Consider the following 16,355-nt stretch of genomic DNA (forward strand, 5'->3'; position numbering starts at 1 on the left):
CGTTCAATGTCTGTAAGACCTGGGGAAAAAGATGACCATGGACAGTGTGAGCTACAAGGGTAAGACTGATCCAGGTGGATGAGTAGGCGTAGTTGGAGGTGCCTAGATAAAGGAAAAGTGAGCCCTCCTTCCTGGGGAAGGGGCTTCTTGAGAGCAACAACTTAACAGGTGTCCAGCAGGGGGTTTCCTGGGAAACCTCCCCGAGATGGAAAGAGATGGGTTCAAATTCATGTTCCAAAGAAATGTTTAATGGAAAATAAAATATGTTTCCGTATAAAATAATCTCATTATAAAAATGTTAGAACATATGTCAAACCAAAAATGTAAAAGGGAGCAACTGTTGCTACTTCTGCCCCCTTAAGAATAACCATCAACATTTTCTCAAACCTCCTCCTAGCTTTTGGTTGTGCCTATTATTTTCCTATTGTCATCATACAGCATATACAAAAATTGTATATACTGGTTTGAATGTTTTTCCCATATGTTTTTTAAAATGTTGATCATATGATAGACTCAAATTTTTCTTTTTCATGATTTCAGTTCTTTGGCCGTAAAGACGGTTGTTGTGGTGTCCTGTGTTCTTCTGCTTGTTTAGGAGACAATGGGGGCGGGGGGCGGTGTGAGAGAGCTTTTTCTACCCAGTGTCACAGCCGTGCAAAAAATGTTAGCCATTGTTTGTAAGTTTTGGCACAGGGCACTATTGTCTTAAGAGGTTGCTAGATAAGGTAAGAGATTATTTCTGTGCTATGGAGTGAAGGATATGGTTCAAAAATCACATTTCCTGAATGAGAAGGGAGTAGAAGCAGAAGAGGGATGGTTGAGTGAAGTGTTTGAAGGTTGGGCTTGGGCAATAGTTTATAGCCCCCCCCCCCCCTTTTCTTTTTCCCTTAATGATAGTATCTTCAATGTTGAATAGTTAATTTTGGTTCTTAAGTCACTTATTTTTATTTTCCCTAAGAAGAAGAAATGGGCTGTGCATTTTCTAAGCCTTTGAATATCTGAGAATGTTTTTTGGTCGATACTGTATTTAATAGAAAACTTGGTGTGGTTTTATAAGGTTTGGTCTTGCACTCCCCTCCCCTCCAGTTTTGTAGATGTTGCTTTTGACTTCTGGTTTTTGGTACTGGAAAGAAGTGTTGTGGGTTGAATTGTGTCCGGCCCAAAGGTGTTGAAGTTCTAACTCTCGATACCTGTGAAGGTGACCTTTGGAAGTAGGGTCTTCATCGATGTAATTGAGGTAAAGCGAGGTCATACTGGATTAGTGTGGACCCTAATTTATGCATTTAGAAGAAAATCACAGACACAGGATGCCACATGATGACAGAGGCAGAGATTGATGTGTCTATAAGCCAAAGGTAACAGGCAACACTGGAAACCGAGAAAGGCATGGACTAGATAAGATTCTCCCTTGGAGAATCCCTCTGAAGAGAGAGCCTGGTCCTGCTGGACACCTTAATTGTGGACCTAAAGGCTCCAGATACGGGATAGAATAAATTTCTGTTTAAGCTGCCCAGTTTGTGCTATGCTGTTACAGCAGCCTGAGGACCTAAGATAAATAGTCTCAGGGCAGTTGAATTCTGGTTCCTTTGAAAGTTTTTGAGGTTTTGTAGCCCATTAAGTTAAAAAATTTTTTTTCTTTTTGTTAATATATACTTACCTGGATGTTTGTGGTAAGAAAAGATTCTCGGGGTGCCTGGGTGGCTCAGTCAGTTCAGTATCTGCCTTTGGCTCAGGTCCTGATCCCACAGTCCTGGGATTGAGCCCCACATGGGGGGGGGGGCGGTCCCTGCTTAGCAGGGAGTCTGCTTCTCCCTTTCCCTATGCCCCTCCTCCTATTTGTGCGCGCTCGCTCTCTTAAATAAAAAAAAATCTTTTAAAAAGTTACCAATTTAGTTTTTCCAGGATGAATCAAGGTGTGTTCCCTTTAGGGACACAGCCTAGGACATGGTATGGTGGGTCCTTTTTAATTGCATGCATTACTTAAAAAAAAAAAAAAAGATTTGTTTTTAGTTTTTAAAATTATCATGTCCTTGTTTCTTCCCAGAAAAAACATCTTTTGTTTTTCGTATCTATAATCTTTTCTCACATATTAAAGTTTTATCCCTCTCTGTGCCTGTGGAGACTTCCTCAAGCTTGTTCTCTTATCACTGAGTGGATTTTCTACTAGGGTTAATTCTACTCTTTATGCCTGAAATGTGGATCATAATCTGGCTCCTGCTTGTTAAATTCCTTACTTCCTTCCCTTATTTTTAATCTGAGTCCAGTGTATAGAGAAAATAAGAAACACGGCATATGAAGGATATAGAGGCCGTGTTATCCTGTATTCTATCAAGAGTGCTATGCAGTTCACTGAATTTTTTTTTTCCTTTTTTTCTTTTGAGTCTTCAGGAAGATATTCCCTTTCCTCTCTCTCAGAAGTTCTAGGTTTCCTCATTCTCACACCATTTATTATTTTGGGGTGTGTTTGTGGGAGGGGGGAGGCTTTTCATCGAAGAGGAAAGGTCTAGTCAGCTCTGTTTTCCCTACATGGATCTCTTTGTTCCTGCCAGTTGGCATGGGGCGAAGACAGGAGTGGGCGCCGGGGTAAGGGCCCTGATAGCTCCTTGACCCAGTGGGCTCTGCATGCTTAGGTCCTCAGCTGTTGCAATGACGACAAAGCTGCCCTATCGTTATCCTTAACATTATTGGGAATTCTTTCCTTTTCTAGCACTCCCTTATCTTTCCATATGCTTTTTGCATTTATGAGTTTGTCTTTTACTTTGAAGTTACAACCAACTTATTGGGGGTTTTGGGAGACGTTTTGCTAGCAGTTTTAAAGGAAACGGGAATTCATGCTTCTATCACCTTTAGCCTCCCACCACCCCACCCTTGGCACTCCTGGCTGCCCCCCCTCTCCCTTACACCTCTGTATTCCTTGGTCCTGTCCTGCCTCATTCCTAGCCCTTTCAGCCTCTGCTCCCCCCCACCCTCTTCAGTCCTCTAGCCTCTCTTTCCTCTTCCTGCCCTCTCCCTGGCAGACTCTGGATTATCCTGTGTGTGCTACAACCACAGGTATGCACAGCCACACCCCACCGCCAGCAACAGAGATGCCCTGGACCTGGAAGAGAGCCAGAGTGCAGGGTGGGCAGAGAAGGAATGAAACATGTACCTACACAGAGCCTATCGATGATGGGAGCAAGTGTGCTCGGTGAACCTGAGAATCTGACCTCCTTCAGAATAGGGTCCTGAACTGTGTCCTCTTCAGCCAATGGAAAATAAACTCACCTCCTAGCAGTCAACCCCACACACCATAACATCTAGCAGTCTTTGTGGAATAGATCTTCATTTTATCCATTTGCCAAGTCAGGCCATGGTGGGTGGTCCTTTTAGATCTTCGTATCTATAGGTGGTTTAGTCCTAGGGAATGCAAATTTAAAATATTTACAGGAAACATGCACATAAAATGTAAACCATATTAAAGTGTATACCTTCCATCCATGCTCCGTTCCTTTTCCAGAGGCAGCAACCACTGGGCCTGGTTCCTGTGTGTCCTCCTAGAAAGCCTCTGCACATGTACAATTGTGTATGTTTGTTTATATGAGTATACAGTGTGTGTATATATATGCATCTATACAGACAGGCACACGGAGGTGTATATAGACACACACTCAAGGAATGTACACCGCATCCTAATCATCTGCGTGATTGAGTATTCCCTCCAGTTTCTTTTCTTTTCATCTCTCCCACCTCTGTCTTGGAACGGGAGCATACACATTCGACCACCTTCCTGCCTTAGTGGTTCTCAGTCTCAGGCTGCACCTGAGAAGCGCTTGGGGGAGAGCCACCAGTGCCTGAGCCATACCCCAGAGCAGCTCTGACCGCCTCCCTGGGCAGGGCTCTGGCTTCCCTGTGTGCAGGGATTGGGAATCGCAGCGTCAGTTGTGTGCGGGAGCGGCAGGCCTAGCAAATCTGCAGAATGAGTGGGGTGTGTTCCACGGGCCTGTCTACCTGACAAGGCAACTAGAATAATGGATCCCATGCAGATTGAAGATTGAAGATGAACCCTCCTGGGTTGCTTTGACCACAAGTGGCCCGCTACTTTCTTCTTTCCCTGGGCCGGTCCAGATTCTTGGTTCAACGGGGTGTGACTGGCACTCTGTGCATCCGCCCTGGGCACAGAGAGCAGGCCCAAAGGCTGCAAGAGTTTAATTGGGTTTACCGCACAGAAGAAGATGAAAGGAAACTATTTAAGGTGCTTGATGACTAAACATCTATCTCCCATCCACTTCGCTTGTATGGTGACAGCATAAGGTGTGGCTGACGGAAAGAAAATTAATGATCTGGGCCTGGGTGCCTCCCAAATGGAAGGATCCAGGAGGGCTGTGGAGCTAATTAACCAGCCAGCACGAAAAGTGAAAATAGATGAGGGAACAGGTTTCTTCTCACGGTGGCCTGGTGCTGCATATAGACCTGTATATACTATTTTTGGCATTCCTTATTAACTATTCAGAATGATGTAATGTTGAAAGGCATAGCTCAGTAGGCTTTTTTCAGGGTGGTAGAAGGGATTCTGGATTGGACGGTCTGGGTTCAGACTCCACTCTTGCCACTGGCCAGTGTCCGCAGGCGAGATACCCCCTGCTTTCCATATGGTGGGTCTTATTGGCAGAGGAGCATAAAAACAACACCCACTTCACAAGGTCTTTGTGAGGATATGAGATAATGAGTATAAAGTGCCTTGAACCCTGTCCTAACACATGGTATGCCAAGGAAAGCATTTATTGTGTTGTAATAGGGCTCGGGGTGGGAATTTTTTGGAGATCTTGTGTTTTTTTAAGCTTAGAAACTCTTGCCTGGTGATCTGCCTTAAAGGAGAATTTTGACAATAAGAGAGGAAATGCCAGTCTCTTTCCTCATGGCCTGTGTCAGGGTAAGGTACATTTGTTTCTATAACTACTGAGTATTGAGAATAAAAACTGAGGATCACATTTACTGATCTCCGTTTAGAATCCCCTTGGTGGATTTTTGAAGACAAAAGGATAAACTTGTCCTGTTGACCAGGTTTTTCTTTACTGGGGGGTGGCGTGGGGTGGGAGTGAGCTGCTTTGTTGCCTCTTGGCAGTATTGAGTCTTAGTCATGACTCTGAATAATGTTCTGGAAAATTGCTTTCTTGGATACATTTATCTTATAACTCTCTTTTTGAAATGTACGTTAACAATCAGTAGCTCTGGCTGGTTACTTGGGGAGACCCTGTAAGATATAAAACAGTTTAAAGTGCTCTCAGTTGTGGAGAGAGCCTTCCAAAGGCTCCCAAAATGATATTTGGATCTTGTGGGAGGAAATCTTTTCCAATTTTCTAGGTTTCTGTAAATATATATGAGTTATGTGGTTATAAAACCTTATGATGGAAAATATGTTTAAGAAACATTAATATGCTCCCAGGCAGGGACTGCACAAAAGATGCCCTAGCACATTTAATGCCCTAGTTAAATGTATTGCACAAGCCCCGTTTTCTGGAACTGGATAAACAGAACATCTTTTCTTTCTATTCTGACTCCCATCCCCCTCCCCTCTCCACCTAGTCACTTCAGTGGCGCAATAAATGGAAATCTTATTTCCTGCATCTGTAGATCTATTTACCTGGATGTCTAAGCTCTCCCTTCCTTTTCTCAAGTCTGTTCTTTCTGAAATGCGATTTTGCTTTCATCTCCCTGGCTTCTTTGCCCTTGTGGGTTTTTTTCTTTTTTCTTTTTTTTTTTTTTTTAAGCCTTCTCTAATCCTGCACTCCATATACTTGAATCTGTAATGTTGAACATTGCCATTCCGCATAGACACCTTTAAACATTCATCATCTCCCAGATTTGCATTTTCTTCCATTATGAACTTAAATCCCTTTTCACAGTCTGTAACAGTGGAAAAAAATTTTAAAATAAAAAAACCATTATCAAAAGCCATTTCTGCCAATTTAAAATGCCTGATTGGATGGCTTTATCTCCTTTGATAACCATTATCTTTGTAAACTATGACTTGGATTTATAGTTCTTTTGTGTTGTGTGTATGTAGCATATGTATGTATTTAGTTATATTTATTACAAAGAGGAAGAACCTTATGCCCCTATTCCCTTTATGGTCTTTCATTTTTGGAAATCAAAGAAGTGGTGATTTTAAAATAAGAAAAGTGTGTGTGTTGTGGGGGCAGGGCGGGGAGGGTTTATGATGGAGGCTGTGTGTGACAGGCAAAGCCTAAACCTTAAAAGCAAAAACGTGCTGACCTTTTATAGATCTCCTAACTTAAAAACTTGTCTGTTTGGGGGACCTCCATTTTTTTCAAAATAAAGTTCTTAAATGTATGGGGCAGGGAGCTGGCCAGTTGGGGGAATTGGGAGAGGAGGTCATTCTAGGTGTGTGGCTTCTGCTCCTCATTGTTCACCTCCATGTCCCAGCTTCTTGTCTCTGAAACAATTTGATTGGACTCGACGTTCTCTGAGATTAAAAGCATGTTGGGGTGGATGTGCATGTCTGTGATATATAAACGTTCCATGGGAAGCACCTGCCAGTGGAACAGGAGGCGGCCTGGCAGATCGCTGGTGGTTGATAACATGGTTTTCCTGCTCCGGAGAGGATACCTCATCCTACCTGGGCTGGCATTTCTGCTACAGCAATGGGTAGGGTGATTGAAGCGTGTCTCATCATTTAATTGAGGTAGGAATAAAATAGGTCACAGTTCAAAGAACACCAGCTATTCGGAGCTAAAGGGAAATGTGCCCACAGTGCTGGTTATTTCAGTGAAAAGGTTTTAATTCCTCTAGAAACCTCTTTAAGCATCTGCTGAGGAATGTTAAATCAGCCAGAGAATTTCTCATGTCATGTTGCCCAGAACCAATATTGTATGATTCTCGTGGCGGCCCCTAAGAGATTTTCACTTTCTGTCACTGACATTGCCTGCGTCCTTGTGATGCTCTTGGGTTTACTTTGACCTGAACCCCTTTGCTCTCATGGAGTTAAAGTACCAGGCTCCAGAATGCTGCCTGCAGCTTCTAGACTGCTGGATCACCCCACTTGTTTCATATATAAAACTTCTCTCCCTGCTTTGTGCCTTTTTAATAAAAGGGGGCTGGAGGTTAGACACCTGCAGTTGTGTCTTTAAAACAAACTAATGGGACAGCATGTTTGGATGGACATGATGATGAGATGTCAAAGTAAACTTGAAATGGAAACCTTTCCTTCCTGAGTCCCATCTCCAAGTCTCATTTTATTGCAGACCACATCAAATCAGAGTGCAGCTGTTCTGAAGGTCCTCATGGTTACAGCCTGCTTTGGAAACTCACCATACTTGGAGTTAATGAAAATATTTGCTTTGCTTGATATAAACAAAGTTTATGGGCAGAATTTATAATTAGGAAACTCTTTAATTTTTTTATTTTTTACCCTTCACTCCCCAGTTTTTTGTTTGTGTCGCATTAGAGAATACTAAGGATTTAAGAAAATAAACCCTTTCTCAGTAATGAGCTTTACTCTTTTTTTTTTTTGGTATTGTCACAGTAGAGGCCTTTCTCCCTAATTTTGTGTGTCCCCATCCAAATTAAGGGGCTCGAAGTCTGGTTTGGGTTTTTTTGTACAGGTAAGAAATACTGGCGTATGAGTAGAGAAGACCCTACCTAGTCACAGCCCTGCTCCATCGTGATTTCGATGGCATAAGGGCAGTATAGCTCTTTGCAAACCACATGGACAACCTCTTCAGCCCTCCACCACTTCCAATTTGTGTTCCCCTTGGGGCTATGGCCTCAGCAACTCCCAGGTTCTTCTGTCTCCTAAAATTCCTTGCCAAATATCCAGGAATTAGGTGACCAGCCACCATTCTTATAGGCATAGCACCTGCTTGCATCCCCCAGATGAGCCCAATGTGGCAATGGGGACTGGTTGTGTGCCAGATACTGGACTAGAGAAAACTGCTTTCCTTCCCTCTACTTCCTCAAGTCTCCTCAATATATGGAGAGGATACTCAGCCCCAGCAGGCGTTGGCATTATGGTGTACCCCTAGCTCTGCCTTTGGGTTCCTTCTTTTGACAGTCAAAGGAGAGGCAGCTGGGAAACTTGATGTCCTGGTTCAAGACCTCAGGGAGGTGGTTTCAAAAAGATTTCTGGCTTATCTCCGGTGGTGGAAGAGTAGCTCCTGAGTCTTGGGAATTGGTGGTGATGGGATCCTACAGTGACGATCAGGAAGTAGGGTGAGGAGCGAGGGTCATAGGAGGACCAGAGTGGGTGATGTTGCTGTTCACATAGATCTAGGATCTAAGAATTCCTGCTTCCTTCCCTCAGGGACAGAATGCTTGTGTGAATGTTTTTGTTTTGGAAGTTCTAGTGAGAGTTTCCTGATAATTTTGTGTTTTTCTTCAAATACCAATAACTTGGACATTTACTGATAAATCTTTATTTTCCCAAGTCTGTTAAAATCCCTTCAAGTATAGCTGGCCCTGGGGAGACTCAAATGACCTTTCTAATGTTGCCAACTTATTCATTGTGGGACCCACAGCTTTTCCATTCACAGCTTTGCTGGTTTTGAGTTGCCTTTGAAAGTCAAGCATGAGCCTGTCTGCCTGTTTTAACCTTGCACCCTTACCCCAGTCTGTGCAGGGGGTGACTATCTTTTTCACCATGCCTCCTAACATGAAAAACAAGCACAGCGATGTTCTTTGAACTTGATGGTTTGGGTCACATCCCTTTTGAGTCTTGCACACAAAGATCTATAAAAATTAAGCTTCTGACTCAAATCCAAGCCTTGATTTTTCAGAGTCAGGAAGGCTTGGTAAGGACCAATTGGGTGTTACTTATCAGAGAGACTAGTTTGCTTATGGAAAACTTTCTATATCTCTCCAATTCTGCTGTCTATATATTAGAGCATGTAGAGGTTTTAATAGGGTAATGACTTACCCTCCCTCCTCACCCATCCTAAGTTGCTTCTTAGTACACCCTGGAGGGGAGGAAGTGATGGGTGGGGAAGGAGTAATAGAGGACAGTTTATTATCTGAATGCTTGAGAACCAGCTGTATCTTTTTCAGAGCTGATTTTAGCCAACATACGCCCTTTTGTACTCTCTATACTGTAATTGCGTCCTCTGTATTTTGTCATTGGATCTGCTTACCCTAGAATATCTAATTTCATGATAGTAAGCTTGTTTGTCCTTAAGTTCATTTAGGGGCTGAATACCAAGGAGAACCAGCTTCATCAGTGAGTCATGTTTCCAGTCCCATGACTATGGGTTGAGCTGGTTGAGTTGTAGGAAGGTGGACCCTCTGCCATGTGGAGTGGAGCTGATGAGAGAAGAGATTTATGGTGCTAGGGGGGAATGTTGAAATAGTGTTACCCTTCCTTGGGTTCTCTTACTGGAGAGAAGTGGTGGGCAGCCAGGGAATTCTGGAAAGAACTTTGGCATTTGAATCAGTTCTATGATCCCTATGTAAGACCCCTCTCCCTTACTTGAGCTGAAATCATAGCTTCTTATGGATCATTCATACTTGGTTTTAATCTAATCTCAGGGGGCACCTGTGTGGCTCTGTTGGTTTAAACGTCTGACTCTTGATTTCAGTTCACTTCATAATCTTAGGGTCCTGAGGTTGAGCCCTGCATTGGGCTCCATGCTCAGCAGGGAGTCCACTTGAGGATTCTCTCTCCCTCACCACTACCTGCCCCCCCCCCCCCCGCCCCTCTGCTCCTGTTCTCTTTCTCAAATAAATTAATGAATCTTAAAAAAAAACAAAAAAAATCTAATCTCAGATTGGTGGCTTTCTGGACCCATTGGTAGGAGGGAACTGGGCCAGTTGATAGGGTCCAGAAAGGGGTATGAGTTCACTGATACCTGAGTGGTTAAACTTGAATTTTCTCTCACACTGTAAAAAGTCATGAGTGGTAAAGAAAAAAAAAAAAAACGTAAAAAACAACATGCACATAAGATATATGGGAATTCTATTCTAAGGATGTAGTTCTTAGGAATTAATCTACCTGTAATGGATGATCTAAGTTAAGATTTTCTCTTCATTCCAGGAGGTGACTTTGGTCCAGAGACTTCCCCTCAAGTCCTACCCTCTGGCCATGGTGGCGACTTTTCTGTGAGTAGCCTTCCTGTAGCAGAGGACACCTACAGGGTGAGCTTGGCCAAAGGGGTCTCCATGTCTTTGCCTTCATCACCTCTGCTGCCTCGACAGTCTCACTCGGTGCAATCAAGATCAAATAAAAAATCTCCAGGTAAATAAGCAACAAAACACCCAAACTAGCTATTTTGGTTATATCTGTAATGCATGTATTGAAAGTAAGCAAAACCATTGCTTATAAGGAATTTTCTGGGAGGTATTTTTCTTTGTCACAGTGATTTCTGGAAGAAGATCTTTAAAACAGAAAGTTATGATTTGAATAGACTTCTCTCTTTAGCTCAACCTGTATACAAACTATTTTGATTGCTCAGGCTAGACTTTTACAAAGATACAAGATCTTGTTATCAGTATTAATGTTAATCATTGGTCTGGTTTTCTTGGTCATAAATTAGGAAATGCCATAATCTAAACTCATTGTGGTGTGTTTAAGTTTTGTATTTTGGCAAAGGTAATCTGGCAGCAGTCCATTCATTATTGCCAAGTGTTATATATACCAATATACTTTCTTTGATTACATCACCCAGCATTTGAACAACTATAAAATTTGTGAAAATTCACACTTGTAAAGGCATGGGGGCAGGTCTTATGGATTACTTGTTTAAAGTAGTTTGGCTTCCCTCATCATTACCAAGTTTTTGTACTTAACATTACCAGTGAAAACACAAATGTTACTTAACTTGAGCAGTTATGATTCAGATGTGAGGAAAGCCTTTCCAAAATGCTGATACCTGCAATCATAAGACTTTGCTCTTTTAGGTTTGCTGAGCATTTGTTTACTGAGGGCATGAGAGTTTGGGGGCCTTTATTGATAGTAAGTGTAAGGATTCTTCTCATTTATACAGAAATGAGTTCAGAATTGGTCTAAAATGTGCCTTGGGGTTATAGAATTGGTATCTCTTTTTCTGGTTTTGTAAGTACTTGTATTACTTGGGATATGACAGGCATTATTTCTGAATCATTTAGTGGACATCTGCAGTTCGTGTGGTGTCAAAATTAAGACGGCAGATCTTGAGGCTTTGAATGTTAGAAATGGTGCTATGAATTGGTGAGTGTCCAAAACCTTTTATTGTTCTAGAGCTTTCTTATTTTGGACAACATTGTTTACAATCCAGTCATTAGCTGGAACTTGGAAACCTTTTTGGTATGAAGCAATTTCCTGTGCCAAGGAATTTGACCTGTTTATCAGTATTTGGGGAAATTCCTGGAATGTCCTTCCTTCTCTTTGCATTTCCCTACCCCTATATCTCTTTGTTGGATTTCTTCCCTTCTTTCAAATCATGGTTCCCACACTGCCTTTCTTGATGGTTAGCCCACTAGAATTACTCTTCTAATTACAGATTGTGTATAGCATTTTTACTTTTTCCTTTATCAGCCATGTCATTTGTCCTTTTTCCTTGAATCAGTGTATTTATGTGCACCTTTGTGTCTGATGGGCACGGCTAGGCACGATGTCTTCTTTGACTATACCTCATCTATATAAAACAGATAATAAAATTCTGAACCTGTCTGGATTCTTAAGGGCGGTTGAGGGTAATGCAAGGCTAAGTGCAGAGATATGACCTTTGGTAGAATTTTTCCTCCTAAAGCCTGTGCTGCTACAAATGAATTGATGCTGCTTGGGCCTTAGGCCTGGTGAATATCTAAGAGTCTAGGGAATATGCATTTCAGATAGAATTTTATTATTAGTGGAAGTTTGTTTTAGTGGGACTTGAATCTTTTTTTAAATTTTTTAAAATTTGATTTTTCCAGCTCTGTTGAGATACACTTGATGTGTTACATCATGTAAGTTTAAGGTGCACAGCATAGTGATTTTTTTATATGCATGTATAAATTGCAAAATGATGACAGGGTCATCAGGTTAATTAACACATCCATCACCTCATAGTTAGAGTGGGTTTATTTTGTGGGGTTTTCGTGGGATGTTAGGTAGCAATGAATGGCATGGGAAGTATTGCTATCTGGGAAGGTCTTGAGGCCACAGGCTCTTACTGGTCAGAAATCCATGATGAGGCCTGGTCTCCTGTGTCCTGACCAAATTTGATATTTTTAGTTTTGAGAAAATATTCTATAGTTTGTTTTTCTCCATAGGAATAACATTTATTTCTGTTAAATTCCTTGCAAGGCCTTATGAATATAAGGGAGTAGGGGTGCAACATTCAACCTCTTAATGGACTGAAGAGAATATTCTCCATATTTGATGCTTTGGGTCCAAATGAAATACACTCAGCAGATTCTTCTCTAACAGAGCCAGGCTTGTGCATTGCCCAAATTTGTGCAGCAAATTAATGTCTCACAGTGGTGATTTGGCTTCATTATCTTGGCAATTTTAATTCAAAAGGAAAGCTAAGGGCAGAGATGCTTGCTTAAAAATGGCAGTGACTCAGAATACATCAGACAATAAACAATGTTTTTCCAGTGTCTAACGCACACAGGTTTCTGTTTAAGCCATATTGTTAGAAAAGTATCCAGAGACCTACTGTTCTACCTGCCTGTAAAATTGGTTGGCATATGGTTGTGAACGTGCATTGGATTTAAAAATAGCCATCTATTAAAAAACCTCACACTGTTGTTACTAATGATAACGGTAAATACGGTGTGGTGCTGTGCCCCGAGGTGCTGAGCCTTCCCCTACACTCCCCTTACACCAGATCCTGTCATCTTTCAGACCCAGTTCTGAATTTCCTTGATGATTTCTGTTCTCATTTCTAAGATAAGACCCCTTTCTCTTTTAGAAGGTGCATTATAAAAGAAAAAATCTAAACCTGTTTTACTTGTTTGGATAGAAACTTTTCACTAATTGATGCTAATCAAGAAACTGTCAGGAACTGAAACTATTCTAGCAAAGGTCAAATACTATAAACCCGTGTAACAGGCATTCCACGTAGCTTGTTTTAATGGAAGTTTGTTTTTTAATACAATAGGTTATTAGCTCTTGGGCCATGGGAACTCTGGGTCAGAGACAATTTCATTAACCTTGCAATAATGTGACCCTGCATTTTTCAGGTTGAGTTTCTTACATTCCACTTAGATCACTAGTTAATATAATTTACTCTCCTACTATCTTGCTCCATATATATATTTTTTCACTTGTTAGTCTAAAGATAGTTTTTGAGTATTGTTTCAAGTTTTTTTTTTTTCTTGAATGTAAACTACATTTGCTGGTAAAGAAAACAAAAGGACCAGTCTCCATTAGAGTTAAGTGGTGATTGCAAGCATTTTTGGATTAAGAATTCATTAATATTTGCAATGTATCCTTTTGTCTTCCAGAGAAGAGCAAAGCCCATTTCCTGTGATTTATTTATTAGTCATATCATTAGTTATTTTATATTTGGATTATATTTCCCAAATCACTTTGGGCCCATTATGAAACACTCAAAAGGTGGGGCATGAACAGGAAGCAAGCTTTTAGAATACTATGATGGGGCATAGCAGTAGATGGTGGAAAGTGGGGGTGATCTGCTCTTTTCATCCTCACTTGTGGAGAGACTGGATAGTGCTGGCTAGTTGCACCTCTGCCGCTTCCAGTTCCGATTCCTGATGTAGTTTTGAAAACCTCTCTGGCTGTCTGTTTCTTTAAGGCAGAAACCTCAGAAATGACAGGCTGTAAAGTGGAAGTCATTCTGCCCTTTGATTCTTGGACCATAAGTTAATTGTCAAGGCCCTCTCTCGCTCTCTCGCCCCACAGAAGTGTTTCTTAAAGAAGATTAACGTTTTTATTTAAAAGATTCTTAAAATCTACTCCATCTAGACCTGAGACCACATGTACTGCCTCTTTTCATTTAATATTATATCATGAACAGTTTCCAGTTTGCTTGAAGAACTTGAAATTTAATGTCTTTTGTTCCAATGTTCCATGATTGATTTTTAACCAATTTCCATTTGTTAGATATTTGTTATTTTTCAGGTTTCTTAAAATTGTAGCACGAGCCAAGATATTTTGCTTTGTTTTGTGATTAAATGCCTATGAACTCAAAATTTTTTATTGTGGTAAAATACAAGTAACAAAATTTGCCATCTTAACTATTTTTTAAATGGACAGTCCAGTAGCGTAAAGTACATTCACATTGTTGTGCAACGAGTTTCCAGAGTTCCCGATGTGAATGGTTTTGTCCAGTAATTTTTACCCACATCTGATATCATAAGAGTGGCAAGTTCCCAGAAGTGGAATTATTGAACTAAATGGGTTGCATTTTTAAAGATTCTTGATGCATACTGCCCAGTCACTTTCCAGAAAAGCTGTATTGATTTCACATTCCCTCCAGCATTCTTTGAGAGGCTTCTTTTTGAAGTTAACCGTCTTCTGGGAATGGTCTTAGATGGATAGTGCTACTGAGATGCTTTGTCCGAATTAGTAAGAAGGGGCTGAGAGAAGTCCTCCTGTCACCTTCCTCTTTTGAACTTCCCTTCTGTCTGCACTTCTCAGACCATTCCCATTTTCTTTCCATGTTACTGTGTCAGGGGAATTATTACAGCTGAGTCAGATCAAGTTCATGGTCAGAAAAACACTCAGCTGGCTTCCAGTTTTAGCTACAACCACACTCTGTTATGTGGGGAAGGTCATAGACATTTTTTCTTTTTTTAAAGATTTTATTTTTAAGTAATCTCTGCATTCAAGATGGGGCTCAAAATTCACAACCCCGAGATCAAGAGTCGCACACTCCACTAGCTGAGCCAGCCAGGTAGGTGCCCAGAATCATAGACACTTTAGAGTTAGTGAAGCCTCCAGACCAGGTCAGGCCATCCATGCTGGCCTCTTTGCAGATATGGGAGGGATGGAACTCTTGCCCCAGTGTGTAAGTTACTGGTAGAGCCTTGTCCTGAGCCCAGGTCCCCAGCATGTCTCTGATGCCAGTCTGCGTTGTACTTACTGCTTGTACACTGTGGACACATGAGCTGTAATGATGTGGGTTTGTGTTCTGGTTGCATGCCCACAGGGCGGCCATGGGCGTAATGTGCCCACGTGCATTGAGTGAGGCATTTTTGGGGGTGGGAGGAGAGTAACCCAGGAAATGCACAGTCCCCATCACAAACCTGCTTATAGCATCGGCCAGTTTTAGGCTTTGCTTTCACCTAAGTGGTCAGGGCCACAATTAGGGCTCTGACTTTCAGCAAGGACAGTTCCTCGTGCTGCTGTGGTGAATAGGAAAACATTCTTTGTTTCCTCCTGGAGACCTGTTATGCTCCTCCAAGGAGTTAGGCGGCTGCCTGGACCTCACTGCCATGGCCAGCTGTGACACGGACACACACTTTCTGTTGTTCTGTGCTCACATATAGAACCCATGTGCATGCCTTTGCTCCACTGTGAACCTGAGGACCTTTCTGGGTGCCACTGACTTCCCCATCTGTGGTTCAGGTTCAGCTGTATACAATTTGTCTGTGCCTTGGACTCACCCTAGAGCTTTATTTTTTTAAAAATTTATTTATTTATTTATTTATTTATGATAGTCACACACAGAGAGAGAGGCAGAGACATAGGCAGAGGGAGAAGCAGGCTCCATGCACTGGGAGCCCGACGTGGGATTCGATCCCAGGTCTCCAGGATCGTGCCCTGGGCCAAGGGCAGGCGCTAAACCGCTGTGCCACCCAGGGATCCCTCACCCTAGAGCTTTAAAGAGTACTGATGCTTGAGTTCTACCTTCAGAGATTCTGACTAATGCACAGGAAGTATGGCCTGGGCATTGGGATTGGAAAGAAAAAGAAAAAAAGGTTCCCAGGTGATTCTAATATGTAGCAAAGTTTGAGAACCACCCATAAGGATTTATATGATAATCACATATTCTTTTTTAATGAAGGTAAATACACTGATATTATGTTTATTTTTTAAATCTTGGAAATAATAGTTGAGGAAAACACATTATAAAAATGTACTAAATATAGATAGAGTAAATCTTGGTTTTCTTGTACCCCCAGAAAGACACTTGGTTTATTAGGTAACACTTGGTTAAATGTCTTTCCTGCTCTGTTTTGTAGTACATAGGTGATGGATTTGCCCATTTGCCTGAGCACTGGTCATGTAAGAGGTTCCCAGTTTTCCACCAAATAAAGAACAGTGGAAGAACATTCTTGTATATTAGTATTTAATTTAGAGATTAGTATCTCTAATATTTTCATTGGATAGACTATGCAAGTGGGATTACTGGGTGGAAACTAACATTGGGGATTGATTGTGATATACTTACTGGTCATTTGTACTTTTTTTCTTTGGTGAATTTTTTGTGGTATTTGTC

The 16,355-nt window shown here is 41.5% G+C and overlaps 1 protein-coding gene across 8 annotated transcripts in view; it reads left to right on the top strand.

The window, feature by feature from the left end:
- The window catches only part of TANC1 (tetratricopeptide repeat, ankyrin repeat and coiled-coil containing 1), a 226,500-nt gene that overhangs the window by 92,759 nt on the left and 117,386 nt on the right, over positions 1–16,355 (top strand). For all 8 annotated transcript variants that reach the window (XM_072751614.1, XM_072751620.1, XM_072751622.1 and 5 more), the window contains one exon: positions 10,022–10,222. In XM_072751614.1, the coding sequence (XP_072607715.1) occupies positions 10,022–10,222 (201 nt within the window). The remainder of the gene's footprint in view (positions 1–10,021; positions 10,223–16,355) is intronic.

Source organism: Vulpes vulpes, chromosome 3 (assembly GCF_048418805.1).
Source record: "Vulpes vulpes isolate BD-2025 chromosome 3, VulVul3, whole genome shotgun sequence".
Taxonomy (NCBI): domain Eukaryota; kingdom Metazoa; phylum Chordata; class Mammalia; order Carnivora; family Canidae; genus Vulpes; species Vulpes vulpes.